The 26,197-nt window shown below is 51.5% G+C and overlaps 2 protein-coding genes across 17 annotated transcripts in view; one reads left to right on the top strand and one right to left on the bottom strand.

Annotated features, from left to right (window-relative positions):
- Positions 1 to 3,435: 3,435 nt before the first annotated feature.
- Positions 3,436 to 12,910, bottom strand: Acbd4 (acyl-CoA binding domain containing 4). Of its 13 annotated transcripts, none has more exons than XM_070027905.1 (14): positions 12,841 to 12,910; positions 12,404 to 12,510; positions 11,485 to 11,579; positions 11,310 to 11,385; positions 11,067 to 11,197; positions 10,732 to 10,852; positions 10,569 to 10,653; positions 10,178 to 10,298; positions 9,908 to 9,994; positions 9,560 to 9,630; positions 9,281 to 9,401; positions 8,495 to 8,634; positions 4,356 to 4,462; positions 3,436 to 4,237 (listed from the first exon to the last, which is right to left on the bottom strand). In XM_070027905.1, exons 5-14 carry the CDS (start codon positions 11,146 to 11,148, stop codon positions 4,036 to 4,038), a joined length of 1,137 nt encoding a protein of 378 aa, XP_069884006.1. In that variant the 5' UTR covers positions 11,149 to 11,197; positions 11,310 to 11,385; positions 11,485 to 11,579; positions 12,404 to 12,510; positions 12,841 to 12,910; the 3' UTR covers positions 3,436 to 4,035. The 13 variants fall into 13 exon arrangements, with proteins under 13 accessions (XP_069884006.1, XP_069884011.1, XP_069884012.1 ...); XM_070027910.1 differs by having other exon boundaries at positions 9,281 to 9,371; XM_070027911.1 differs by having other exon boundaries at positions 9,281 to 9,368.
- A 119-nt stretch (positions 12,911 to 13,029) lies between these two features.
- Plcd3 (phospholipase C delta 3) overlaps positions 13,030 to 26,197 on the top strand; it is a 30,140-nt gene continuing 16,972 nt past the window's right edge. For 2 of the 4 annotated variants that reach the window (XR_011373086.1, XM_070027894.1), the window contains exon 1: positions 13,032 to 13,286. Coding sequence is in view for 3 of the 4 variants with exons in the window: in XM_070027894.1 (XP_069883995.1) it covers positions 13,136 to 13,286 (151 nt within the window). In the remaining variant the exon portion in view is untranslated. Of the gene's footprint in view, positions 13,287 to 18,032; positions 18,513 to 26,197 lie in introns of those variants that run through there. The other 2 variants (XM_070027895.1, XM_070027896.1) reach the window with 2 other exon arrangements.

Below are 26,197 nucleotides of genomic sequence, written 5' to 3'. Positions count from 1 at the left end.
TCACATGACAAGTGGTGGTTCTGACTAGAGTGCAGGTCTTTGTGACTCCTGTGCCATTTGCCTTTGTCATAAACACAAAAATGCTCTTTTTTATTTTTCCTCAACAACTCCAGATTGAGTTCTTTTTTCAATCCAACGGTTTCCATCTAATGTAGAACCAACCCCTTGCAGACGTATTTGACAGTCATTTGTTAAGAGGGCACAAAGATGAATAAAATGTCATCCTCACCTCCTGTTGTTCTTGGTCTATGTGGAGAAGCCTAACCTCGACGAGCCAAAATGACAAGTGATGAAAACCTCTACAAGAGCTTATGAGCCAAGCCGCTGGCAGGTCAGGTTAGGAAATTACCGACAGGTGGTGTGGAGGGAGTGACTTCTTGGTCAGCTCTGAATGATAAAGAATATGGGAGCAAAGTAGCACCAGAGAAGGGTATTTTACCTTTCTGTATTTATTTTTAAGCTCCTATATTACACAAACTAGCCTCAAACTTGTTACTACTACCTCAACCTCCAAAAATGTTGGGATTATAAGTATGAACAATCACTTCTAGCAGTAATTTATATTTGATTTGGTATTTTTGTTTTGCATACTAAGTTGGATCCAGAGCCTTGTGCTTCCTAGGCAGGTACTCATCACTTGAGCCATGTCTCCAGCCCCAGTATTTGTATTTGGGGAGTCATTATGTTGCCTAAGCTGGCCTTAAACTCCTGGACTTAAGTGATTCTCCTGCTTGGTCCTACTGTAGGTGGACTACAGACCTGCACCTCACAGGCAAAGAGGAGCCTTTTTTTGTTGTTGTTGTTGTTGGTTGGGGGGCCTGAACTCTGGGCCTGGGTGCTGTCCCTCAGCTCTTCAGCTCAAGGTGAGCATTCTACCACTTGAGCCTCAGCCCCACTTCCAACTTTTTCTGCTCATGTGGTACTGAGGAATCGAACCCAGGGCCTCATGCATGCAAGGCAAGCACTCTACCACTGAGCCACCTGCCCAGCCCAAGAGTAGCATTTTATGAAAGGCAGACATCCCTCATGTGGGAAGTGAGGGATTGCCTAGGAATTTAGGAGTAGTCTATGGGGCAGAGGTGACTGGCAAGGGGGAAAGCAAGCAAGAATGGCCCCAAGGCATTTGGGTTTTTGGAAATGACTATCATTTCCCTACACTGGTTTCCCTACGCTTCTAGAAACTTAGGTCTACACTGGTTTCCCTACACTTCTAGAAACTTAGGTCTAGCCAGGTACTGGTGGCTTTTGCCTGTAATCCTAGTTACTCAGGAGGCTGCGATCTGAGGATTGCAGTTCAAAGCCATCCCAGGCAGAAAAGTCCATTTGACTCTTATCTCTAATAAATTACAAAAAAATAAAAAAGCCAGAAGTGGTTGAGGCTGTGGCTGAAGTGGTAGAGCTCTAGCCTTGAGCACAGAGAGGCTCAGGACAGCACTCAGGCCAGAGTTCAAGTCCCAGAACAGACCAGAAAAAGAAAAAGAGGCTGGGAATGTGGCTTAGTGGGAGATTGCTTGCCTAGCATACATGAAGCCCTGGATTCAATTCCTCAGTACCACAGACATAGAAAAAGCTGGAAGTAGTGCTGTGGCTCAAGTGGTAGAGTGATAGCCTTGAGCAAAAGAAGCTCAGGAGGGCTGGGAAGGTGGCTCAGTGGTAGAGTGCTTGCCTTGCATGCATGAGGCCCTGGGTTCGATTCCTCAGCACCACATAAACAGAAAAAGCCAGAAGTGGCGCTGTGGCTCAAGCGGTGGAGCGCTTGCCTTGAGCTGAAGAACTGAGAGACAGTGCCTAGGCCCAGAGTTCAAGTCTACAACCGGCAAAAAAAAAAAAAAAAGAAGCAGCAGCAGCTCAGGAACAGTGCCCAGGCCTTGAATTCAAGCCCCAGGACTGGCAAGGGGGGTGGGGGGGAAGAAATGTATGTCTATTTATCTGAATGAGAAATCTGCTCTTCTCTGTTTCTTTATCCATCTCTTGGGAGTGTCCAGGAGAGCAAGAACCAGAGGAAAAGATATTTGTAGAGAACTTAACTGGAAAAGTCAAAGCCCTCCAAACTGCTACCGTATTTTCAGGCTTTAGAGGACTGGGGTCCCTCACTCCCTCCCCCTCCCAGGAGATTTGGAAGGTACATCTCTGAACCTAGCCTCAGCTTATTAGGCTAAATTGTAGGCTTTCATTTGTACTATTAGGAAAAGGGTGATCAGAGTGATAGATTGTGGATTTCCAAAATTCTCTCAAAATCCAGGCACCTCAATATTAGATGTGTTTGCAACCCTTTGCCAAGCATTTCATGTTTACTCTCTCCTTTTAAAATCCCCAGACCTCATCATGATGGAGGGGAATCATTCCTATTTCACAAACAAGGCAACCTTGCCTCAGAGCCTGGGCCTACTACAGCCAGCAAAAGGAAGAGCAGGCTTCAGTCTCTCCCTGCATCCTGGCACCAGTTACATTGCTCCTGCTGCCCTACCACTGTCCATCACTATTGGGTTTATTCAGCCTCTCTGCTCGTGACCCTGAGCTGTGCCCTGTGGAGCTACAGAAAATGCCTATGTAAGAGCTACCCTCCCTGCTTTGACAAAATTAAAGGTTAAGAATGGCCTAGACTTCCAGCGAAGGAAATGATGGTCGAGGCTGGGGCAAATGTGAAGGCCCGAGGCTGACAGAGGAACCTTCAGTCTGAGTGTCTCCCACCTGTGGCCTTCAGGACTATTCCTTCCTCACCCAGGGGCACAAAGGTCCTGGGGCCCAGGTAGCAGCTTTAGGGTAGTCAATGCTTCAGCAGCCCTTCAAGGCTTGAGACCCTGGCCAGGGGTCCCAGAGTCATGGGTTACCAGTAATGGCCAATTTGATGCCAAATACAGGCTTGTGGCCGGAACAAGGGAGCTCCAGTAGGACGACAGGACTGGCGATCATGGGAGAGGCCAGGGTGGTTAGCCAAAGTCTGAAGGCTAAGCAGTTCATGAGGTCTTTATAGGCCATAACCACACCAACTGGGGCTCTGGATGATGCACGGCCCTGCCCTTCCAGAAAGTTCTCTGGGAGGGCCAGAGGTCATGGGAAGACAGCATCAGCTGAGGGTTCAGCAAGCACTTCTAGGATCAGGGGCTTGGTCCCCCTATCTTATATCCAGAGATCAGAGCAGGAAGCAGCTGCCCTTCCATTCAGACTGGAACCCCAACCAATACCCCCCTCCCTCTCCAGTGTTATCCCTTCTACTCCCAACTTGTAGACCTCCAGCCAGGACCATGACTCCCTCCCAAACCCACTCGAGGCTGGTTTCCCTAGAGACAGGAAGTATTTCTCACAGGGAAACACATGCAGCCTCTGGGGGGTACCACATCGCCCTGGGGAAGCCAGCAGGGCAGGTTCTCTTGCCCTATGCCCCCATACCCCCCACTTCCACTTCCCTCTCCTCTGTGTGGGGCACAGAAAACAGAAGATTGAAATTTTATTTTATTTGGTGAAACATTCATTTGCAAGTGAATCTTCAGTGAGGATGACCTGAGCTTGCTTGCTTGCTCTGTGTGTGTGTGTGTGTGTGTGTGTGTGTGTGTGTGTGTGTGTGTCTGTCTGTCTGTCTGTCTGTCTGTCTGTCTGTCTGTCTCTGTGTCTCCCAGAGACAAGATATCCCAGTGTTCCCTCCTCCCAGTCCCCAGGTCTTTGCTCCTTTCCCTGCTCTGCCCAACCTTCCTGCCACCCTCCACCCTTCAAGCCAATCAGTCTTGCAGCTAGGCTCAAGTCCCAACTTGCCCTAGAGCTGAGCCTCCTCCGGGAGCAGCGGGGGTGGGAGGAGAGTTGAGTGACCCAGAGAGTGGCCTGGAAGGGTGAGATGGGCAGCACCAACCCTGCTTATTGCCAACCCAGAAATGAGAGTCTGTGCACCATGATTGATTGTAGTCTTCCAGGGCAGCCTAGGCCTGGAGCAGGGGGAGCAGCCCTGTGAACTGCAGGGGAGAGTGGGGTCTTATGGGGCCCCTAGTAAGGGAAGGGGTGCTAAGGCAAAGGTGGATGGGAGGGGAGATTTCTAATGCTGTTCTAAACCCTAGGAAGGCTCAGGCAAAGCAGGACAGGGGCTCCTAGTCTCCTCCATTGCTGGAGACCTGGTCTTCCGCAGTCACCTCTTCTGGGTCCGAAACTGTCGGAAGAGCCACTGGACAACGAAGGGCCACAGGAGCAAGAAGAACAACGTGGGAGCCGAGAGCCTGAGGGGCCAAGGCCGAGCCCGGGCTGGGGGCATCTGCTGCCAAGAGGGAGGGAGTCAGGGGCCAGCCTAGGCACAGCCCAGCCTTCTCTAGAAACCTGTTTCTGGAACTCATAAGGCTCATGTCTCTGAAGGTTGGGAAGATGAGTCTCACATGTATAGCATTAGCCTGTTGTATGTCATTTGACATGTTGGACTCCAGCTTCCTCCATCATGGTCCAAACCAAGGTTCCAGGAGAAGCTGGAGAGAGAGACTGGCTCCTGTGGGCCACAATGCAACCATCTGTTGTTGCAGGATCTGAAGACCCTGTATTATAAAGTATGTGCCCCCTATTTCAAAGGAGGACCCTAGGTACTCAGACATTCCTTTCTAAATAGCCTTTTCCTCTAGAAGGAGCCATGTTCCCTGGAGAAGCAGTTGATTCCAGGGGTGGGCAGGAAAAGTAGGGTGAAAATATGGGACTTCTTATACCAGAAAAGCAGAGTCATTTATAAAAACGAGTAAGGTTGCATTCTAAGGCTATAGGACCTTGGCTTAAAAGAATCTCCATTGGCCAAAGTTGTGACAATCTGGGCACTGAAAAGAATATTTGGCCAAATGTGGCCTGTAATCCCAGCTTCTAGGAAGGTAGAGATCAGTAGGATTGTAGCTCAAGGTTAGACACAGCAAACAATTAGTAAGACCTCTCTCCCATCTCAACCAATAAGCTGGCTGTGGTGACACATGCATGTCATCCCAGATGGTATGAATAGAACTGTGGTCCAGGCTGGCACAGGCAAAAACTGGAGACCCTATCTAAAAAACAAAGAGGATGTGGCTCAAGTGGTAGAGTGCCTGGAGAGAGGGACTAAGTTCAAGACCCTAAGTTTAACCTGAGCACAAAAATAAAATCAACGATTACCAGTGACCTTAATACTGAATATAAATATTCAGGAGTTCAGATTAATACTTAAGATAACTAGAGCTAGGCACCAGTGGCTCATACCTGTCATCCTAACTACTCAAGAGCTGAGAGCTGGAGGACCTCAGTTCAAGGCCAGCCTAGGCTGAAAAGTCTTTGAGACTTCATCTCCAATTAAACCAACAAAAGGCCAAACTGGAGGCATGTTTCAAGTGGTAGAGCACCAGCCCTGAGCAAGAAAGCTGAGAACAAAGGGTCCTGAATTCAAAACCTGGCATCTGTATACACACAAAAGAAAAACAAACAAAAGCATAAAACTTGTCATCATTAAGAAAGCTTTCAAGTCAATTCCTTACTCTAAAAATAGATAATGAAGGACTCGGCTAAAGCACTTGCCTTGTATGTGAGAGGCCCTGTGTTCAATTCCCAAGACCACATAAAACAACACAAAATGAGGCTGGGAATGTGGCTTAGTCTTAGAGTGCTTGCCTAACATGCATGAAGCCCTGGGTTCAATTCCTCAGTACCACATACACAGAAAAATCCAGAAGTGGTGCTGTGGCTCAAGTGTAGAGTGATAGCCTTGAGTAAAAGAAGCTCAGAGACAGTGCTCAGGCTCTAAATTCAAGCCTCAGGACTGGCAAAAAACAACAACAAAAACCCCACCGTATCCTACCTATCCATTAGAAACTGTATTTGAAACTCTATGGGGAAATGTTAGCTAATAAATGTCAGAGAAACAATGGAATTAAAAAAATCATTTGTGGGCTGGGAAGGTGGCTCAGTGGTAGAGCGCTTGCCTTGCATGCATGAGGCCCTGGGTTCGATTTCTCAGCACCACATAAGCAAAAAGAAAAAAACCGGAAGTGGTGCTGTGGCTCAAGTGGTAGAACGCTAGCCTTGAGCTGAAGAGCTGAGGGACAGCGCCCAGGCCCAGAGTTCAGGCCCCACGACCGGACTCCCCCCAAAAAAAAATTTGTTTGCAACTGCTAAATCATTATTCAAAGATGATCAATTGTCAAATACTGAGAATCAGATGAAGTTGATTTGGACCTGATCCCTTGGCTCAGAGGACTTGACTTTACATAGGTGATATGAGACAGTTACCTCATGCCAGCAGTCTACATTAGGACCACTAGTGGTGGGGATCCAGATAATATATGCCCCTTGTATGTAACAAGCAAAATTCTGCTGGAATCAGGCCCAAAATATTGAAACAGATCCTAATCCACTCTATCTCACATCTAGTTCACAGGAAATACAGTGTATGCAGGAATCAGAGGTGATCAGACAGAGGTGGAACATTCTAAGAGGACCTCTGCTCAGCTTGGTCAGCAGATCAGTAGCAAAGGAAAAGACTGGTCTAGATTAAAAAACTTGACTTAGGTTGGGGAGTTAGCTTAATGGTAAAGCACTTGCCTGGTATGCTTGAGGCACTGGGCTCTATCCATAACACTACAAAAAAATGAAATAATAATAATAATAATAATAATAATAAGAAGAAGAAGAAGAAGAAGAAGAAGAAGCAGCAGCAGCCAGGCACTGGTGGCTCATGCCTGTAATCCTAGCTACTCAGGAGGCTGAGATCTGAAGATCATGGTTCAAGGCCAGCCTAAGAGGAAAGTCCATGAGACTCTTACCTCCAATTAACCACCAGAAAACCAGAAGTGGTGCTGTGGCTCAAGTGGTAGAGCGCTTGCCTTAAGCTGAAGAGCTCAGCGTTAACGTCCAGGCCCAGTGTTCAAGCCCCATGACCGACCAAAAAAATAATAATGACACATAAGGACGGAAGAAGCAGTTGCAAAGTGTGGTTCCCCCACTGGACCACCAGCAGCTGGAAAATGCTGTCCAGGACAGCTGAGAAAATCTAAAGTTGGATTCGATTTTGGTGCTATTAAGGAATAGACTGTGTGGGATAAAACAGTGTAGACTTGAGCTAGTTAATAGAACATTTGTCTTTTGAGAGACGTAAACCTAAGTGTTTCAGGGTGGAATATTATGAGGATTATAATTACTTGAAAAGCCTCAGCACTTCAAATTGGTAGGAGAAAAACAACACTGAAAAAGAAAAGAATATCCTGTGGGGGGAAGGGAGGCAGTGTTGAAACCTCTGTGGCTTTTAGCCATGGTGCTCAGTAGGTTAGGGTTCACCCCCAGGATCCCCCACAGAGAGCCCTCTTCTGTTCCAGCCACCCAGGCTTCTCATAAACAGACCACTCCAGGGCTGCAGGTGTGATTCAAGGAGTACAGTGCTTGCCTGATATGCACAATGATCTGAGTTCAAACATCAGTACATTAAAAAAAAAAAAAAAGGAAGGAAGGAAGGAAGGAAGGAAGGAAAGAAGGTAGGAGAGAGAGAGAGAGGAGAGAGAGAGAGAGAAAAATATATTGCCAGAATTGTGAGAACCAGTATAGGAGGTAGGCCTCACTCAGCTCTATCACTTATGTTATTAGTCCTAATAATACTAATGGACCCCATTCAAGGAGGCCTTTTTGTATACTGGGCACTATTAAAGCACCTAGCATTGTCTTAGGCCATGGCAGCCCAGTGACCTTCCCCAATCTGTATGCCCTCAGGCAGCCTTTCAGAACCTCCGTTTCCCCATCTGCCAAGGGGAGAGGAAAGAAAAAGAAAACCTGTCATAGGGTCACTGTGAGAACCAATGAGAATATACAAGTAAATGTTTGGTATACAGCTGGGGCCTAACAATGACAACTGATTTTTCTTTTTTTCTTTTGGCCAGTCTTGGGGCTTGAGCTCATGGCCTGGGCGCTGTCCCTGAGCTTCTTTTGCTCAAGGCTAGCACTCTACCACTTAAGCCACAGTGTCACTTCCAGCTTTTTCTGTTTATGTGGTACTGAGGAATCGAACTCAGGGCTTCATGCATGCTAGGTGAGCACTCTACCACTAAGCCACATTCCCAGCCTGACAACTGTTAATTATTCTGTAGGAGCTGGGGTGAAACAAGATGAGAGATGAAGGGGTAACTGTTTGAGGGGGAGAGGGGTCAATGCTAAATCATGGGATGGGAGTTCTGGTTGAGGGGCAACAGGGACCCCAGCCCATTGCAAAGGGCAGACACACTTCATGGCCTTTCTGCCTCTTGGGATTGGCCTCTTACTGGGGCTTCTCTTGGACGAAGAAGAGCCAGCAGGGAAGGGTCTCCTTTCTTGGCAGACTTTTCTTACTCTCCTAGAAGAAAGACCTCCTAACCTGCAGCAAAGGCCACACCATTCTCTCTACACAGCTATGGGAAGGTAGGTAAAAGCATGGGACAAGGACAAACATGGCCTGGACCAGGAGTCCAGAGTAATGACCCAGAGTTTTGCCCATAATCTGGCCTCAAGTTTCAAGTGATGGTTATGTGGGATGGGGTGGGGGAGATCTCACCTGCTTAGGGGGCTGGGGCTTGCTCTCTAGACTCTGAAGTCTCCCCTGGACATCCTGCATGCTCTCCTGCAATGCCCGAACTGTCCCCATCAGCCATTTGTCCAACTCCTGGGGCCCTAGCAGACTGCCCCTCAACATCTCTGTGGAGCATTAGAGACACAAGGAAAGGCACTCAGGAAGCAGTTCAGCTACTGGCCAGAGGGACACAAGTAAGGTAGTCTAGCATACAGCTCCATCCTTGGATGGAGTGGCTTACTCATGTCATCCTAGTTACTCAGAAAGCTGAGATCTGAGGAGCACAGTTTAAAACCATCCCCAGCAGGAAAGTCCATGAGACTCTTGTCTCCAAGTAACCACAAAAAAAAAAAAAAAAAAAAGCCAGAAGTGGCACTGTGGCTCAAGTAGAGTAGTAGCCTTGAATGCTCAGGGACAGTACTCAGGTTCTGAGTTCAAGCCTCAGGAGTGGCACACACACACACACACACACACACACACACACACACACACACACCACAATTAGGAAAGGATGTTATAGATCATCTTTCTCATAGGGCTTCTTGGTCAGACGAATTAAGAAGAGCATATTTCTGAAAGGGCCCTTTTGGGGCCTCAGGAGAAGAGCTAAGGGCAGGGACTTCGCCCATTCAGTCAGGTGTCTAGCCAGATAGAGGCTACTCTCTAGTGCCTGAGATGGACTTTTACCTTTGCCTAGGAGGACAACCAAGGAAAGTCCAGGGGGTGCTAGGACCACAGGGAGGGTGAAAGGAAAGATCAACAGGAGCTCACCTTTCTCACTGGGGGATTCACTGGGGGACTCGGGACTGGTTCTGGTTTCAGGCTCTCCTCCAGCTGCTCCCCTATGCTCAGCCCAAACCTGCTGAGATGAGTCCCAGGTCCCAGGGTGGGGCTAGAGTAAGTAAGGCAGAGTAGGGAAGGGAAGGGAAGGGAAGGGAAGGGAAGGGAAGGGAAGGGAAGGGAAGGGAAGGGAAGGGAAGGGAAGGGAAGGGAAGGGAAGGGAAGGGAAGGGAAAGGAAAGGAAGGGAAGGTGGTGGGGGTAGGTCTCACTAGCTCAGACTCCAGCTGCTCCAGGGAATCACAGAAAACCTCCAAGTCCAGGTCTCTGGGTGGCTGGGCCTCTGGGAAGAGGAGAGGAAGGGTTACTGCCAAGAGAGAGCTATTGGAGAGAGGGGAAGAGTATACAGGTAGGTGGCAACACCTGTTCAGGAGATGCTAGAACTCCTGCCAGGGCAAGAGTGAGGCTCTGCAACAGACTCCAGGCCTGCGTGGCCTTGGGAGCACAGGAACTCTCAGCTTCCCTGGGGATGAGGCCTGAAGGGCACCCAGACTCCTCCCTTCCCCTCCTGGAGATGCCTCCCACCAGGCTGAGTCTCTCCTTCCTGCTCACGCACAAACCTGGATGGGAGAATGCTGGGTCCCTGGAGTGGCATCGAGGCTCAAGGACAGCCCCATCATCTCTATTCCGTATCTGGTCTTTCCAGCCTGTCAAGACACATCACTCAGAGGTGGGGCAGGAAAGTGTTTGGCATCTTCAGTGAGATAAAATCCCTCATCTCCATTCACCATGGACAAGGCCTGATAATGTCCAGGGGCATTATCTGATGCCTCCTACCTCCAGCACCCCCAACATAACAGTCCTCCCAACCTAGTTCACTGGGATCTTACCTGTGACTCTTCTCAGGAAGGTTTCTGGGGGCTTTGGCATGTCAGGGATCACCTGGTACAGGGGCTCAAAGTAAGCAAATGCATCCTCACCCACCTTACTTAGGGGCACAGTGTCAATCACCTGTGTGGGAGGAGTTAATTTTCTTATAGGGTGGAATCAGACTCTCCCATCACCCCAACCCCACCTTCTTGGGCTGGGCTTCTGCCCCATCACACATATCCACCTTGTACCCAGTCAGGATCAGGCAAGCAAGGGTGGAAGACAATGGGATGGTGGTGATTCCCAGAGGACTACTAATGAATAGGAAAAATGGAGGTCAGCCCTGGAAGTCGGAGGGGCAGGCCACCTGGCTGGAAACGTGGAGACAGAGAATGGCAGCCCTCTCTCTACCTTCTTTGCCACCAGCTTCATCTCAGTGATGTAGGCAGACATGGCCTCCTCCCTGCTCATCTTGCCCAGGCTGTTCCAGGCATCCCTGGGGGATGGAGGGCAGAGGGTTGTGAGCAGGCTGGGTGAGAGCTGAAGTCGTTTGCTCAACAGATAGGGTGCTCACCACTTGTATCGTCCAATGGGGTCCCAGAAGCCTGGCCGGGGCACTAGGCAGGGCCCCGTGGTCGCTTGCTTGTAGTAGCTGTAGAATCTCAGCATCTCTTCATAGGAGGGGCGGTAAGAGCCTGGGCAGAGGATTGAGAAGTGGAGCACACAGCATGGCCCACCCGGCCCCAAGAAGAGGGAGGTGAGGGGGGAACCATTCTTGAAGAGAGCACAGATGGGGGAGTCCCACAGCCCTGGCAGGGACTTGTCAGCAAGCACTGCAATGATGAAGGGGCCACTTGCTCCTCAAAGTGGGACCCCCCTGGCATCCTGAACCCCCAAATGCAGTCTCACCATTCTTAGGCAGGTTCTGAATGACGCTGACAGCAGCGCGGAACTGCTTGTGGCAGTCGGGCTCTTCATCCTCAGTCCCCATGCTGCTCTGGGCCTTGGAGCCCTACTTCGGAGCGTCTCCAAAAACAGGCCTGAGGGTTATACCCGGCGGTAAGTCACCCAGAAGTGCAAAACTAAACTGTGAGATCCGAGAGACGCCCCGAGGTGGCCAGAAGCTGCAGCCATGGGGATTCCTTTTCCTACCTTAAGACAGGTGAGTGGGGCCAGGGAGTCAAGGGGCAGGTAGTGAGGGTCGCAGCGCCAGACCCCGTCTCAGCTCCTGGACAGGAGAACACACAAGCGAGGAGGAGTCAGGGCGGGGCCGGCGGCTTCCCAGCGTGCCCCCCCCCAGCACCCCGGCACTGGCCCGGACACTCACCCCGCGGCACCCATCTGGGTCCTCGCTCACCACTTATTGGTCGGTGGCTTTCGATTGACCTCAGGGTCCTGTGTGGCGGGGAAGGGAAAGACGCACTAAAGGGAAATTTTGAACCAATCAGAGGTACCGTTTCACATTCGGTTTCTATATCCTCACCACTCAGAGTGTCCCTTTCAAGATTATGCAAATAGACTCGTGGTGCCTTACCCAATCAGGAGATGCTAATTGGATTCCCCTCCCTCCCCCTAGCGTCAGAGGAAAGTGGCAGCGCCCTCGGGTGGACATAGTGGGTGTCCGCGGAGTTCTCGCGCCCTCTGGTGGATGCTCACCAGAGCTGATCAGCCGATCCTTGGCGGCGGTTCTGAGGCCCCACCCCCACCCCCACCCCCGCCAACTCAGCTCTTCGGATTCTTGGGCGCGATAGGAACAGAAAATTAAAAGTCAGGATCAGGGACCTGGAATTCTGAAGGCAGGACATCGAAGTTGAGTTTGGGAAAGCATATGAGTGAGGCAGGAGAATAGAGAGGAAAGGTTATTCTTGGAGGATGGAATTGAAGAACCAAAATCATAGAGGAGGCTGGCTATTACCCAGGGGAAAAAATCAGGGGACCCAGGCAGAGTCTGTGGGTGGGGATAGCTGAGGATAGGGTAGATCAGGGCAAGTCGTCCACAATTCTAGACCAGGAGAATCCGCTTTCCGTGCGGGAACCGCCGCGACTGGCAGCCGCCGAGGGGCAGGGTGTGCCAGGCTCTCCGTCCGGACCCAAGGGTACCTGCTGCGAAAGCTCGCGGCCACCCGGACATCCGCCCTCCGGCCCCCAGGGGCACGTCGGACCCAGCCGCCAGCACAGGCTGACGTCACGGACACCCTACACACAGCGCGGTGGCCGTCCCGGGACCGTGAAACTGGGGTACCAACCTGTCCACGCTTAGAACCCCAAAACTTGATTTCTGGGACTCCAGATTTAGTGTCACCTCATTCTCCGGAACAGTCACCACTGCCACCACTAAGGGGCGGGAACTCGCCTGGATCGGGGAGGTCAATCCAGTGACGTCACTGCCAAAGCCTCCGTGTCCCCCCTCCCCCTCGCTTTTGGTTTTGTGGGTTCTCCGGGCCCGAAGACCTTTAGTCCAAGACGCGCCACCCAGACCCGACTCCTGTCTAGCTCTTGATGGTGCCGAACAGAGGAGGGTGGAATCGGGGTCTGAGTCCACACGGAGGGTCTCAGAAAAAGGGAGTGTGTACGTGGAGGGTGTACGCCCCCTTTGGGAGTCGCCGCCCCCCCCCCCGGGGTCTCTGACCACCGATGGGGCCGGGATCGGAAGATTGCTCGGGAAAGTGGAGGGCGAACTCACGATCAGGGGCGAACGCGGAGACTCGGGGAGGGGGTCCTCACAGCTCCAGGCCTGGGGTCCCCCGCCCCGCCCGCCCGCCCGCCTCGCCCCGCCCTCGCCCCGCCCCTCCTTCCACCCTGGCCCGCCCTCTCTCCCTCCTCCCGACGCCTCCTCCTCCCGACTCGCCCGGCGCCGCTAAGTTTCTCGGCTCCAGACCGCGCAGCCAGCCGGGGCCGGGCGCGAGCCGAGTCCCCGCCGCCCCGTCTCCGCGTCCCCGCGCGCGGACCCAGGGTCCGGTCCCGGCCCCCACCGAGCCATGCTGTGCGGCGGCTGGAGGAGGTGCCGCTGCCCGCCCGAGGAGCCCCCGGTGCCGGCCCCGTTCGCCGCATCCCCCCTGCGCCAGCCCTCGCCCGCATCCCCGGACGGCGGCACCAGGAGGCCCGGACCGCGGGCCCTGAAGAAGATGGGTCAGTGAGGCGCGGGGCGGGCGGGGTGGGCGCCGGCTGGCCCCAGGGGCCCGGCCCGGGAGGGGCTCGGCGTCCCGCCCAACCGTCGGCTTCCCGGGCTCCTCGGGATGGGGCACTGTGTGAGGAATGCCAGCACTACCCCCGGTGGAAGTCCTACCTGGGGTCACCCGAGGTGCCCAGTGTCCATTGCTCCCCACTAGGAGGCGCCCATGCGGCGTGCTGGAGCCGGGATTTGGGCCGGGGGGGGGTATGTTTGGGGTCACCGGAGGGGAGGGGGTCAGGCAGAGAGAAGCAGGAAAGTTTGGGGGTATCCCTCACCCCCCCTCCCAGCAGCGTCTAGGAGAATGTGTGGGTACTCCAGGGCACCTGGGTTCTCGGCGGCCCACAGGAGGGATGAGCTGTTTGCGGCTGGCCTCCATGGAGGAGGCTGGCCTCTCTAGCGAGCCCTCCAACCTTGGGGGTCCCCCGCAGCTGCCACAACACGGCGCTGGTGCGCCTGGCCTAACTAGAGGGAACACTGTCAGAAAGTCTAGGTCCCCAGCTCAGGAGTAGAGTAAGGAATATTCTGGAATGTACTGGAAAGTGAAGGAATGTACTGGATATTGGACATTAACCAGAAGTCGCTGAGTATCGGGGGGCTGTACCTGACAAGTGAGGGCATGTCATCCTCCTCACCTCTCTGGGAAGTGAGTGACATAATCCCCATTTGACAGATGATGAAACCGACTCAGAGAGTCCAGGAATTTGTCTATGACCACACAGTGAACAAAGGATGCTCGGGCTGGGCTCCACTGGCACTCTCAGAGTCTGGGCAAAGTGGGATTCAAGATGTAAAGAGCAGCCAGGCACTGGTGGCTCACACCTGTAATACTAGCTACTTAGGAGGGTGAGATCTGAGGATCACCGTTCAAAGCCAGCCCGGGGAATGAAAGTCTGTAAGACTCTTATCTCCAGTTAACCACCAGAAAACCAGAAGTGGCACTGTGGCTCAGGTGGTAGAGCGCCTGCTTTGAGCTGACGTGCTGAGGGACCAGCGCCCAGGCCCAGAGTTCAAGCCCCACAAAAGACCAAAAAGGTTGTAAAGAGCTGTACAACTGAAGCAATCTATGTGTTGAACTCAGGACCTGGGCTCTTTCCCTGAGCTTTTTTGCTCAAAGCAAGTGCTCTACTACCTGAGCCAAAGCCCCATTTCCAACTTTTTGACCCTTTTTTTTTTTTTTTTTTTTTTGTCGGTCGTGGGGCTTGAACTCTGGGCCTGGGCACTGTCCCTCAGCTCTTCAGCTCAAGGTAAGCACTCTACCACTTGAGCTACAGCGCCACTTCCGGTTTTCTGGTGGTTTATTGGAGATAGGAGTCTCACGGTCTCTCCTGCCCGGGCTGGCTTTGAACCGCAATCCTCAGATCTCAGCCTCCTGAGTAGCTAGGATTACAGGCGTGAGCCACCAGCGCCCGGCCATTTCCAACTTTTTGGTGGTTAATGAGTCTCGGACTTTCCTGACCAGTTTGCCTTTTTTTTTTTTTTTGGGTCCGGTCATGGAGCCTGAACTCTAGGCCTGGGCGCTGTCCCTCAGCTCTTCAGCTCAAGGCTAGCACTCTACCACTTGAGCCACAGCGCCACTTCTGGCTTTTTTCTTATGTGGTGCTGAGGAATCGAACCCAGGGCCTTGAGCATGCAAGGCAAGCGCTCTACCACAGAGCCACCTTCCCAGCCCCCTGACCAGTTTGCCTTTAAACCATGATTCTCAGAACTCAGCCTCCAGGGTAGTTTAGGATTACAGGTGTGAGCTATGGGTGTCTAGCAGAACTGCACATTTTGAGCCAGAATCCAGTGTTCCCATTGCTAGCCTTGCCTTCCCCGACTCACTGCCCCTTCCTGTTATGCATGCATTCCCCTTGAGTTTGCTTCACACTGACTGTTCTGAGCCCTGTGCTGTTTACAGAAACCTAAGATGGGATCTCTGGTTTGACCTCCATTCAATCAAGCCTGTGGCTGCCCTGTGTGAATGCCTGTAGTGTGCTGTGTGTGTGTGTGTGTGTGTGTGTGAGAGAGAGAGAGAGAGAGAGAGAGAGAGAGAGAGAGAGAGAGAGTCAGACCATGGATCCATGGAACAAGACCTGGGAGGGGGTTAAGTGAAATGCTGGGGGTCCTGCTGCACCCCAGAACTGGAGGGATCCTGGAGTGGACCAAAAATTAGCAGGTGAGGGCTAGATCCTCAGCCCTCCTCCCCCATGGAATTATAGACTTCATTTGGAGGACAGCAGGGCTCCCAGAAAGATCTGTGGCAACAATAATGTGACTGTGGTTGTGAGTTATGGGCATCCACAGGAGTTAGGATAAGGGGGTGGGGGGAGGCTCACATTTGGGCTGGTATAAGGGAGGTAAGTTCCAGAAGCTTCTAGGAGATAAACTGAACTGGCTCTGTAATGGGGGTCTTTCTCTGGGCTTAGAAGCAGTGTGGTTTGGGGAGGGGGGGAGCACATGGACAGGCGACCCGCGCTGAGCTCTGTGGAGCAGAAGTAGTTCTGGGACTCAGCCCCTACTGGGTGAAGGATGCTGCTGAGGACTGAGCTGAGGCTGGGACCTGAGGCTCAGGCACGAGGCTGTCTCTCCCATGCCTTCTTGCTGAGCCCCATCCTGGAGGCCATAGACATGATTCCAGTCTTGCCCTCAGGCATGCCACATAGTAGGCTGAGACTTCCAGACACGTAATTACTGCAGCACCCGACTCAGCAAGCACCCTTCCACTGAATAAGACTGCCCAGGAGCGCAGGGCACCTCGCCAGGGTGACACTATCGGGAACTATGTGGGTATTGGAATGTCATCTGTCACTAGCCTGTCCTGCTGAGTGACTGCTGAGTGACCACTGAGAGGCATGAGTCTGTGGACAATGCCCCTCTCCCAAGCTATGCTGAGCCCAGGGTCAGGGTAGGGACAAAACCCGGGGCTCCTGGGGCTCCTACCCAGGTAGTGTCAGCTCCCTGCAGAGCCTCTGCTCCTCCCCAGAGGCTCCTCATCTCCAAACCCCACCTCTGCCAGCACCACACCTCTTGGGCAAAGAGAGAACAAATCTTATTTCAGATCAGGTCAAGGAACTGGGGCAAGGAGCGGCTCAGAAGGACCCTAGGGAAGAACTAGGCCTTTAGTGCCAGATAAGGGAAGCAGGCCAAGGAGGGATACTGGGGAGACCACAGTGAATAAGAGGCAACCGTGTAGTCCTAGGCCAGACCACTGATGTGGCAAGAAACATTAGAGGGTATCAGGAACAATGTTGTCCCTATCTTGACTTAGTCCTCATCCTGCTTAGACTTCAGGCACCCCACGGGGAAACGTGTATCCCCAGTGACTGGAGAAACTGGACACAGAGGGGTGAAGCCTGCACCCAGGCTTGGCATGTGATGAAAGGATTGAGGACGCATTTGGGGACTGGACATGTGGCTTGGTGGTAGAGTACCTGCCTAGCAAGTGTGAGGCTTTGAGTTCAAACCAAACTGGGCCTAGGCACTGTCACTGAGCTCTTTTGCTTAAGGCTAGCACTCTACCACTTTGAGCCACAGCACTATTTCCATTTTTCTGGTGGTTAATTGGAGATTAAGAGTCCCAGGGACTTTCCTGCCTGGGCTAACTTTGGACCATGATCCTCAGATCTCAGCTTCCTGAGTAGCTAGGATTACAGGCCTGAGCCACCAGCGCCTTGCCTCAGCCCTGATTTTATTATGCACTTTTTTCCTTCCTTTCCTCCCTCCCTCCCTCTCTTCCCTAACCTCTCTTTCTCCACTCTTCTTTTCTGTCACCTTTTGGTTTTATGATAGTTTTGTTGTAGCAGTATTGGGCTTAAACTCAGGCCTTTTCCACTGAAAGCTAGTACTTGAAGGACACACCTCCACTTCCAGCCTTTTGGTGGTTAATTGGAAATAAGAGCTTCGTAAATTTTCCTGCCTGGGCTGGCTTTGAACTTCAATCCTCAAATCTCAGCCTCCTGAGTAGCTAGGATTACAGGTATGAGCCAACAGTTTCCAGCTTTTCTTGATTTTTAGACTAAGTCTTGCTCAGGCTGGCCTCCTGCTTCAGCCTCCCAAGTGCTGAGATTACAGGTGTTCACCACCACACCCAGCTCAACGGTGCTGTTGTTGCAAGATTTAACGAGTTCTGATTAACACCAGTATAGTACTGTCCTAAGTACTCTTTGTGTATTATCTCCTGGAAAGTTCCCAACCACCGGTGGTAGGCGTTACCATGAGTATCTTTTTATAAATGAGGAAACTGAGGTTGAGGATGCTGGATAACTTGCTCAAGGCTCAGAGATAGAGGTAACAAGATTTGATCCTTGGCAGTGTAAACCCAAGTCCAGACTCCTAATACAAGAAAGGAAAGACTTGTGTAGGGAGGGCATGCTGCCAGCATTCAAGGGTATGTATCCCTTGTCTAACGTAGAAGATGCCAGCTACATCTGACTCTCAGATGAAAAACAGATAGTTTGGAACATATTTTTCTCTGTCTTTCTGTCTATCTCTTTCTCTCTCTCTGTGTGTGTGTGTGTGTGTGTGTGTGTGTGTGTGTGTGTGTGTGTGTGTGTGTGTGTGTGTGTGTGTGTGTGTGTGTGTGTGTGTGTGTGTGTGTGTGTGTGTGTGTGTGTGTGTGTGTGTGTGTATACCTGCATGTTCTGGTTTTGAACTCAGAGTCTGTCCTAGAGCTTTTTTGCTCAAGACTAGTACTCCACCACTTGAGCCACACCTCTACTTTTGGCTTTTGGGTGGTTAATTGGAGATAAGTGTCTTACAAACTTCCTTGCCCGGTTTTGCTTTGAACCTTTGAGCCTCAGACCTCAGCCTCCTGAGTTTCTGGGATTACAGATGTGAGCCACTGATGCCCAGCTCTCCTCCTCCCATTTTTGTAGTGATCCGGAGCAGCCTAAGGCTAGACTAGTACTCTGCCACTGAGCCACACTCCCAGCCCAATGCAACATACCCAAAAAGTGTTTGCTATTTGTCTGAAATTCACACGTAACTAGCACCCTGGGTTTCATCCAGCCATCCCATCTCCCCAGCTCTGTTCTGTGCTCCTGTGCCCTGATGCTCCGCCCAGACCCCTAATCCCCCCAATAGGCAGAGGGCTGAGTAATCATAATCTTGTCCCCACCCCTCTCCCTTCTGGTCTGCACATACCACCAAATGCCCCGTGGACAACTGGGCTCTCCTGATGGCTGGCAAGGGACAGCTCCTGAAGGGTGAGTAAGGCTGGCAGTGTGGAGGGGGGTATCTTCAGAGGATCTCACTCTAGCCGGGGCCTGGCTGGAGCAGTGGCGAGGGCTGTGTAGGGCTGCTCAGGGTATGGCCAAGGCCGGCCCTGCCACGCCCTGTGCTCCCCTCTAGCTTCACCTCTCCACCCATCTCTGTCCCAGCCAGACCTTTTGTGCCTATCCTAGCCAAATAGGGAAGGTGCTGCACCCTTGCCTTCCTGGTTCACAGACCTCCTGGGACCTCCCTGCCTGCCCTTCCTGCCTTTGTTGATTTTTCGAGGAATGCCCACCTCCAGCCTTGGTGTGCCAGGCTGCTGGGATGGGGGAACCATGCTCAGTGCCTTCCTACTGGGGCTGCTGCGGGCCAAGGGATTTGGGTTGGAAGGTGCTGGGGACCTCAGCCATTAGGTGTTTTCTGCCAGCCACCAGGAAACGCAGGCCTTTCCCTGCCCCCTGCTTGGCAGGCGCTGTGAGCTGCATGTCTCACATTCCTGCACCAGCCTGCATGCCCTTCCTGAGCGGCACTGCGCTCACACTGCCTGTTTGCTTTTGCAGGCTGCAGGCCTTCCTCCTGCCCATCCCCACACCCCACAAGCACACACACACCCTGCCCTGCACACACCTACCCTGTACACACCCTGCCCTGTACACACCCTGCCCTGTGCACACCCTGGCTAGAGTCCCACCCCTCCTTACACATCCTGCCCTGTGCACACCACCCGCTGGTAACACACGCAAGCCTGACAACATGAACCCCTCCCCATAACCTGCTGGCCTCTGTCCCCCACATGACCCTGTATCCAGCCTTGCAGGAGGCCACTGGTGGTGTTTACAGTATGCATAGCTTACTCCAGCCCAGCTTCAATGGCACATCTATGCCAGGGTGGGATTCAGGGACCCCTGCCAGCTCAGGCATGGGGCAGGCTCCTGCCTTTGGCTGTGGCCACCCATGCGCAAGTCCAGATTGAACACCCCCAAACTGCCCTGGTGTGGGCATTCAAAAACTCTAGGCCCAAGATTTAGGCAGTGAGCTCAACAGAGGTGTGTGAGCCCCAGATGACAGTGCTGAATAGGGCAGAGGTGCCTCAGGCTTGGCAGGGAGGACAGAGCGGAAAACTGCAGAAGGGCTAGAATGCGGGGCAGAGCCCTGCCTCTGCTCTTCTGTCATTTTGAGTACCCATGACAGGCCAGACCCAGGATTCAGTGCTGCATGCTTTACTCTTTGCCCTTTGAGCTTAGACTCAGAAAGCTTCATCCACCATTTACCCACCTGGTGACAGAGGTAGCTCCATACCTTTTATGTTTATTGAGATGATAATTCCACATGCTATATAATTTATCCACTTAAAGTATAAGTGAGCTGGGCACTGGTGGCTCACGCCTGTAATCCTAGCTACTCAGGAGGCTGAGATCTGAGGATCGCGGTTCAAAGCCAGCCCGGGCAGGAGAGACCGTGAGACTCCTATCTCCAATAAACCACCAGGAAACCGGAAGTGGCGCTGTAGCTCAAGTGGTAGAGCGCTCGCCTTGAGCTGAAGAGCTGAGGGACAGCGCCCAGGCCCAGAGTTCAAGCCCCACGACCGACAAAAAAAAAAAAAAAAAAAAAAAAGATTGGAAGCTAGTCCCAGCAGGAAAGTCCATGAGACTCTTATCTCCCATAAACTAAACAGAGAAAGCTGGAAGTGGCCCTGTGGTTCAAGTGGTAGAGCACTAGCCTTCAGCAAAACAAGTTCAGGGATAGTGCCCAGGCCCTGAGTTCAAGCCCGAGGACCACTCTCCACCAAAAAAAGAAAAAGAAAAATTGTGGTGAAGTATATATAAACTTGGCCATTCTAAGGCTGGAGATATGGCTCAGTGGTAGCATGCTGCCTAGGATACATGAAGCCCTGAGTTCAATCCCTAGCACTGAGAAGGAAAAAGAGAGAAGGAAAGATCCACCAACCTATTTCTAAGTGGCTAACACACTGACACTAGTTATATTCACACTCTTGTGCTACCATCACCGTTACCTACTTCCAAAGCTTTTTCCAAGTCCCAAACAGAAATTGCATAACCACTGAGTTGGGCACCAGGGGTTTATGCCAGCAATCCTAGCTACTTAGGAGACTGAGATCTGTAGGATTGCAGTTTGAGGCCAGTGTGGGCAAAATTTTTGCTGGACTCCATTTCCAAAATAACCATCAGCAAGGCTGGAGGTATGGCTCAAGAGATCAGCTAATTAAGCAAGCTGAATGAGCACAAGGGCCTTAAGTTTAAACCCCAGTACCCCCCCAAAAAAAAAAAACGAAAGAAAAAAGTAAAAAGCAACTCTGTAATTACTAAGCAGTAACTCCCCATTCCTCCCTCTGCCAGATCCTGGTAACCTCTAATCTTTCTGTCTCTGAATGAGCCTGTTCTGGGGGACTCAAATTAGTAGACTCAGACAGTACCTTGGATCTGGATTCTTTCACTTAGCATCAGATTTTCAGAGTTTGCCTATGTTGTGACATGTGTCAGGTTTCATTTCCTTTGAAAGATCTAGGTGTCACATTTTCCTTAACTATTCACCTGTGGTGGAGACTAAGATTCTTCCCATCTTCTGGCTCTACGCCCTTTTTTCCTTCTGTCACTTCATGGTTATTCCCCCACCCACTCAGTAGAGACTGGCCCTGGCCCTGGCTGAGATAGGAAAACAGATGTGAGAGGCCTGTGCACCTGTTCAGAGCCTGTAGGAATGAGCTAGAGGCCACATCTGGAGGTGTGGACTTGTGTCCTAAGGGGCTGGGTGGAGAGCCAGGGCCCTCCCAGAATCCCTGCTCTGGGTCTGAGCCTTCTTCTGACCTGGCCTCTCATCTCTGTTGGCCCTCGGAGCCTTTCCTGTCTGATCCTGGGCCTCTCTCCAGCCGCGGTTTGTTTGTTTACTTATATAGTTTTGTATATATGTGTGTTTGAGAGCTAGGGCCAGGACACTGTCCCTTAGCATTTTTGCTCAAAGCTAGTAGTGCGCTACCACTTGAGCCACAACTCCATTGCAGCTTTTTCCTGGTTAATTGAAGATAAGAGTCTCCAAACCTTTAAACCTTGATCCTCAGTTCTCAGCCTCTTAAGTACCCAGTAGTAGTACTAGTAGTACAGACACAGCCACTAGTACTGGCATGGAGCCTGGCTCTGGCCATGGTTTAGAAGCACTTTCCCAGGCCATAGTCCCTGGCCTGGCCTGGTTCTGCATTCATTCAAGGGTCAGTGCCACTTGGGTGGGCATCTTGAAATGTCACCCCTCCCCTAATAGGCTCTAGCATTGTGGGGAGGATGATAGGAGCCCAGGAGCAGGGACCCCTTCAATGAGGAAGCCCTCAGGACTGCTTGTCTCATGGTTGTCTGTTTGCAGAATCAGTGGACAAAGCAGGCCCACTGTGACTCACCTCCATTTCCTGCCTTAGTCATTGGCCAGCTCTCTCCACACCCCCAGAGGCTCAGCATCAGGGGACTGCTGGGCTGGGGGGGGGTGACCTCAGCGGGAGAGTGGGCTGAAGGGGTGGGGACTGGTATGGTAGCACTGCCACTTCCCCCACTGTCCTGCCCCCACACCGCTGTGTTGTTTCTCAGGAGAGAATTCCGGCTGTGGCCGGAAGGTGACAGGGGGCTAAGGGAAGTCTGGCAAGTCCCTTGGCCTGGCTTTTTGTCTGGAAAGAGGGTTTTACCTCCCCTTTCTGGCTGGGAGCACTGTAAAACAGAAGGCCACAGCCTAGACTCTGGAAGCCCCTTTAGGGCTGTTAGGGTCCACAGGAAACCATAGCCACCTAAAGAAGGCAGATCTCCCTTCCTCCTGAGACCCTGATTCTCCATCAAAACATAAGGTAAAGAATTAAAATATGAATAAGCAGGCTCCACCCCACACCTGCTGGCTGAACATCTCATCATTCCAATGCCAGCCAGAGCTGAGAAACCCTGACCCTAAAAGACCTTACCCAGAAAACATGAGGCAGGCCCAGCCTGGGCAGATTCACTTAGCCTGGTCTGTCTGTCTGCCTGCCTGCCTGCCTGTCCTTCCATAAAAACACTGAAGCCAAGCAGACAGGAGCACAGTGTGAGAGAAGCCCTCACTCTGCCCTCCGGCTTATTAACGTCTGAGAGAGGTGGGCACTAGGACGTAATCCTAGTTCATCAGGAGGCTGAGATTTGAGGATTGTAGTTCAAAGCTGGCCGTGGCAGGAAAGTCTAGGAGTATCTTATCTGCAATTAGCCAGTAAAAAGCCAGAAATGGAGCTGTGGCTCAAGTGGTAAAGTGCCAGCACTAAGGGACAGCATCTAGGCTCTGAGTTCAAGCCTCAGTATACTCTCTCTGTCTCTCTGTCTCTCTGTCTCTGTCTCTGTCTCTGTCTCTGTCTCTCTCTTTCTCACACACACACACATTTGTGGTATTTTGGTCTGATGATGGTGGTATTTTGGTTTGGCTTTTGAGGGGTTGTTTGAGAAGGGTCTTTCTATGTAGTACAAACTGACCTTAAACTTAGATCCTCCTGCCTCAGCCTCCTAAGTGCTAAGACTACAAATGGGTACCATCATACCTGAGTTGGTCTTTGTTGCCATACTGGGTTTGAACTTAGGGCTGTTCACTTGTTTGGCTGGTTTGCTTACATTTTGCAGCCATGCCTCCAGCCCAGCTTTTTGCTGGCTATTCTGGAGATAGTCTCACACTTTTTCTTCCTGGACTGACTTTGAAACATGATCCTCCAGATCTCATCCACCTGAGTAGCTAGGAATATAAATGTGAGCCACTAATACCTGGCTTTTAAAAACATTATTATTGAAAGAAAAAGTATAGTTGGTGATCAGTAAGGGAGAACTCCCATTTGCGACGAAATCAAGGAAGGCTTTCTTAGAAGAGGTGGACTCAGCTTGGAACTCAGCTACTAGAAACAGAAGGGGAGCTGGTTGCCGGTGGCTCACACCTGTAATCCTAGCTACTCAAGAGGCTGAGATCTGAGGATCATGGTTCAGAGCCAGCCAAGGCAGGAAAGTCTGTGAGACGCTTATCTCCAATAAACCACTAAAAAACCAGAAGTGGCTCTATGGCTCAAGTGGTAGAGCACTCGCCTTGAGCTGAAAAGTGTAGGGACAGCACCCAAACCCAGAGTTCAAGCCCCATGACAAAAAAAAAAAAAAAAAAAAACAAAAGGGGAAAGGAATTTAGACTTGACTCTCATTTTGCATTGGGTGAGCAGGGGACCCAAGGGCAAATGTATGTGTTAAATTTAGAAGGTTGGAAGTACTGCACAAGTGGTAGAGTATCTGCCTAGTAAGCATGGTATCCTAAGTTCAAATGCCAGGACTACCAATTAAACAAACAAAAAAAAGCACAAGCCGGGCACACCAGTGGCTCACACCTGTAATCTAGCTACTCAGGAGGCTGAGATCTTAGGATCGCAGTTCAAAGCCAGCTGGGCAAGAACGTCTGTGAGACTCTTATTTCCAATTAACCACTAGAAAACCAGAATGGCGCTGTGGCTCAAGTGGTAGAGTGCTAGCCTTGAGCTGAAGAGCTGAGGGACAGCACCCAAACCCAGCGTTCAAGCCCTACCACCACCACCAACAAAAAAAGTCAAAAGAGACTAAGAGGCCCTTGAGTTCAAGCCCTAGTATAGGTGTGCGCATGCACACTCACGTGCAGGCATACACACACACACACACACACACACACACACACACACACACACACACACACACACACACACAAAAGGAAGAGAAACATTGGTGTTTTTTTTTTGTTTTTGTTTTTGGGTCCGGTCATAGGGCCTGAACTCTGGGCCTGGGTGCTGTCCCTCAGCTCTTCAGCTCAAGGCTAGCACTCTACCACTTGAGCCACAGCGCCACTTCCGGCTTTTTTCTTTTTGCTTATGTGGTGCTGAGGAATCGAACCCAGAGCCTCAGGCATGCAAGGCAAGCGCTCTACCACTGGGCCACCTTCCCAGCCCCGCGAGACATTGTTAAGTTTCATTTGGCCCTAGTGGTTTTGGGTTTTTGTTTTTGTAATTTGACTTAGTTGCCAACATTAAAAAATGTAGAGGCTTTTCATATCCGATCCAGATTCCTGTCTCATGGAAACTCCAGGTCCCGTCCACTCCTGGCTGGCCTCCCGTCCACTCCTGGCTGGCCTCTCGGGAAGGGTGTGGGCTCTGGTGCAGTGTACCTAGTTCCCACCACTCCTAATATCTCAGCTCGGGGCATGTTGGTGTAGACTCCTGTGAGGTGTTCAGATTAGGCTTTAACCAGGGCTTGGATCCAAAACCCACCAAACTTCTGCAGATTGTTTAGGATTGCTATTTAATTGTGGATTTTACTGCAGTGGTCTCTATGTTATGGATGGACAGCACATGGCTCAGAGCAGTCTTGTAGTGTCACCAGGGCCATATAACTGAGAGATGACAGAATTGGGCTTAGCGCCTTTGTTTTAATTCTTCTTCGCCCAGAGCACTTGCAGGGAAAGGAAGAGGAAGAAGGAAGCCGTGGTAGGGCTGTGCTGACTGCTACAGTCCCACTGTGCAGGTGGGGCTGTACCTGGAATCTTTGTCCTTGACCCTGCAGCACAGTGGCCTCTGCTGTCCTCTTTGTTCTTGGGAAACCAGAAGCAAGGAGCTTGGGTTGCAGCAAGACAGATTTAGGTTAGATAGTGAGACTTCTTTCCTGATGGCTCCAAGTTTCCCATCAAGGGAAAGGCTAGCAGGTCAGCAGTGGCTCACTCACACCTGTAATCCTAGCTACTCAGGAAACTGAAATCTGAGGATTGTGGTTCTAAGCCAGCCAAAGCAGGAAAGTCCAGTGATACTCTTTTTTTTTTTTTTTTGGTCTGGTCGTGGAGCCTGAACTCTGGGCCTGGGCGCTGTCCCTCAGCTCTTCAGCTCAAGGCTAGCGCTCTACCACTTGAGTCACAGCGCCACTTCCGGCTTTTTTCTTTTTGCTTATGTAGTGCTGAAGAATCGAACCCAGGGCCTTGAGCATGCAAGGCAAGCGCTCTACCACTGAGCCACCTTCCCAGCCCTCCAGTGACACTCTTTATCTCCAATTAGCTACCACAAAGCCAGAAGTGGAGCTGGGTCTCAAGTAGTAGTGTGTCAGCCCTGAGCTTTTGAAAAAGTTAAGGGAAAGCACCCAGGCCTGTCAAGTTCAAGTTGAAGCCTGAGTACTGATTTTTCTTTTTTCTTGACTGTCATGGGGCTTAAACTCATGACCTAGGCACTGTCTCTGAGCTCTTTCAATCAAGGCTAGCACTCTACCATAGAGCCACTTCCAGTTTTCTGGTGGTTAATAGGAGATGAGAGTCTCACAGACTTTCCTGCCTAGGCTGGCTTTGAATTGCCATCCTCAGATGTCAGCCTCCTGAGTTGCTAGGATTACAGACATGAACCAGCGCTGGAACTGAAACATTTTAAAAGGCAAAATGTGGTTGGTGGCAGACTCGGGGCTTGAAGGCTTTGCTGGGGGGGCGGGGGGTGCGAGGAGGGAGGCCTAAGTACCAGGCACTAAGTTGTCCAGCTCTGGGCACTACCTAGACGGCTGGCTTGAAAGGGAAGGCCTGCTATTGGCCCATTTGGTGGGTGGAATTAGGGGGTGCAAAGCCTGTGATGATGGCAGCCTCCTGTTACAATGAAGTGAGGAAGAAGGGCCAACCTGGAGGGGCAGGAAGTTCACTGAAG

Source organism: Dipodomys merriami, unplaced genomic scaffold (assembly GCF_024711535.1).
Source record: "Dipodomys merriami isolate MVZ:Mamm:240054 unplaced genomic scaffold, mDipMer1.0.p SCAF_19, whole genome shotgun sequence".
Classification (NCBI taxonomy): Eukaryota; Metazoa; Chordata; class Mammalia; order Rodentia; family Heteromyidae; genus Dipodomys; species Dipodomys merriami.
Note: the sequence above shows the minus strand (reverse complement) of the source record. Positions and strands in the feature narration are given on the sequence as shown.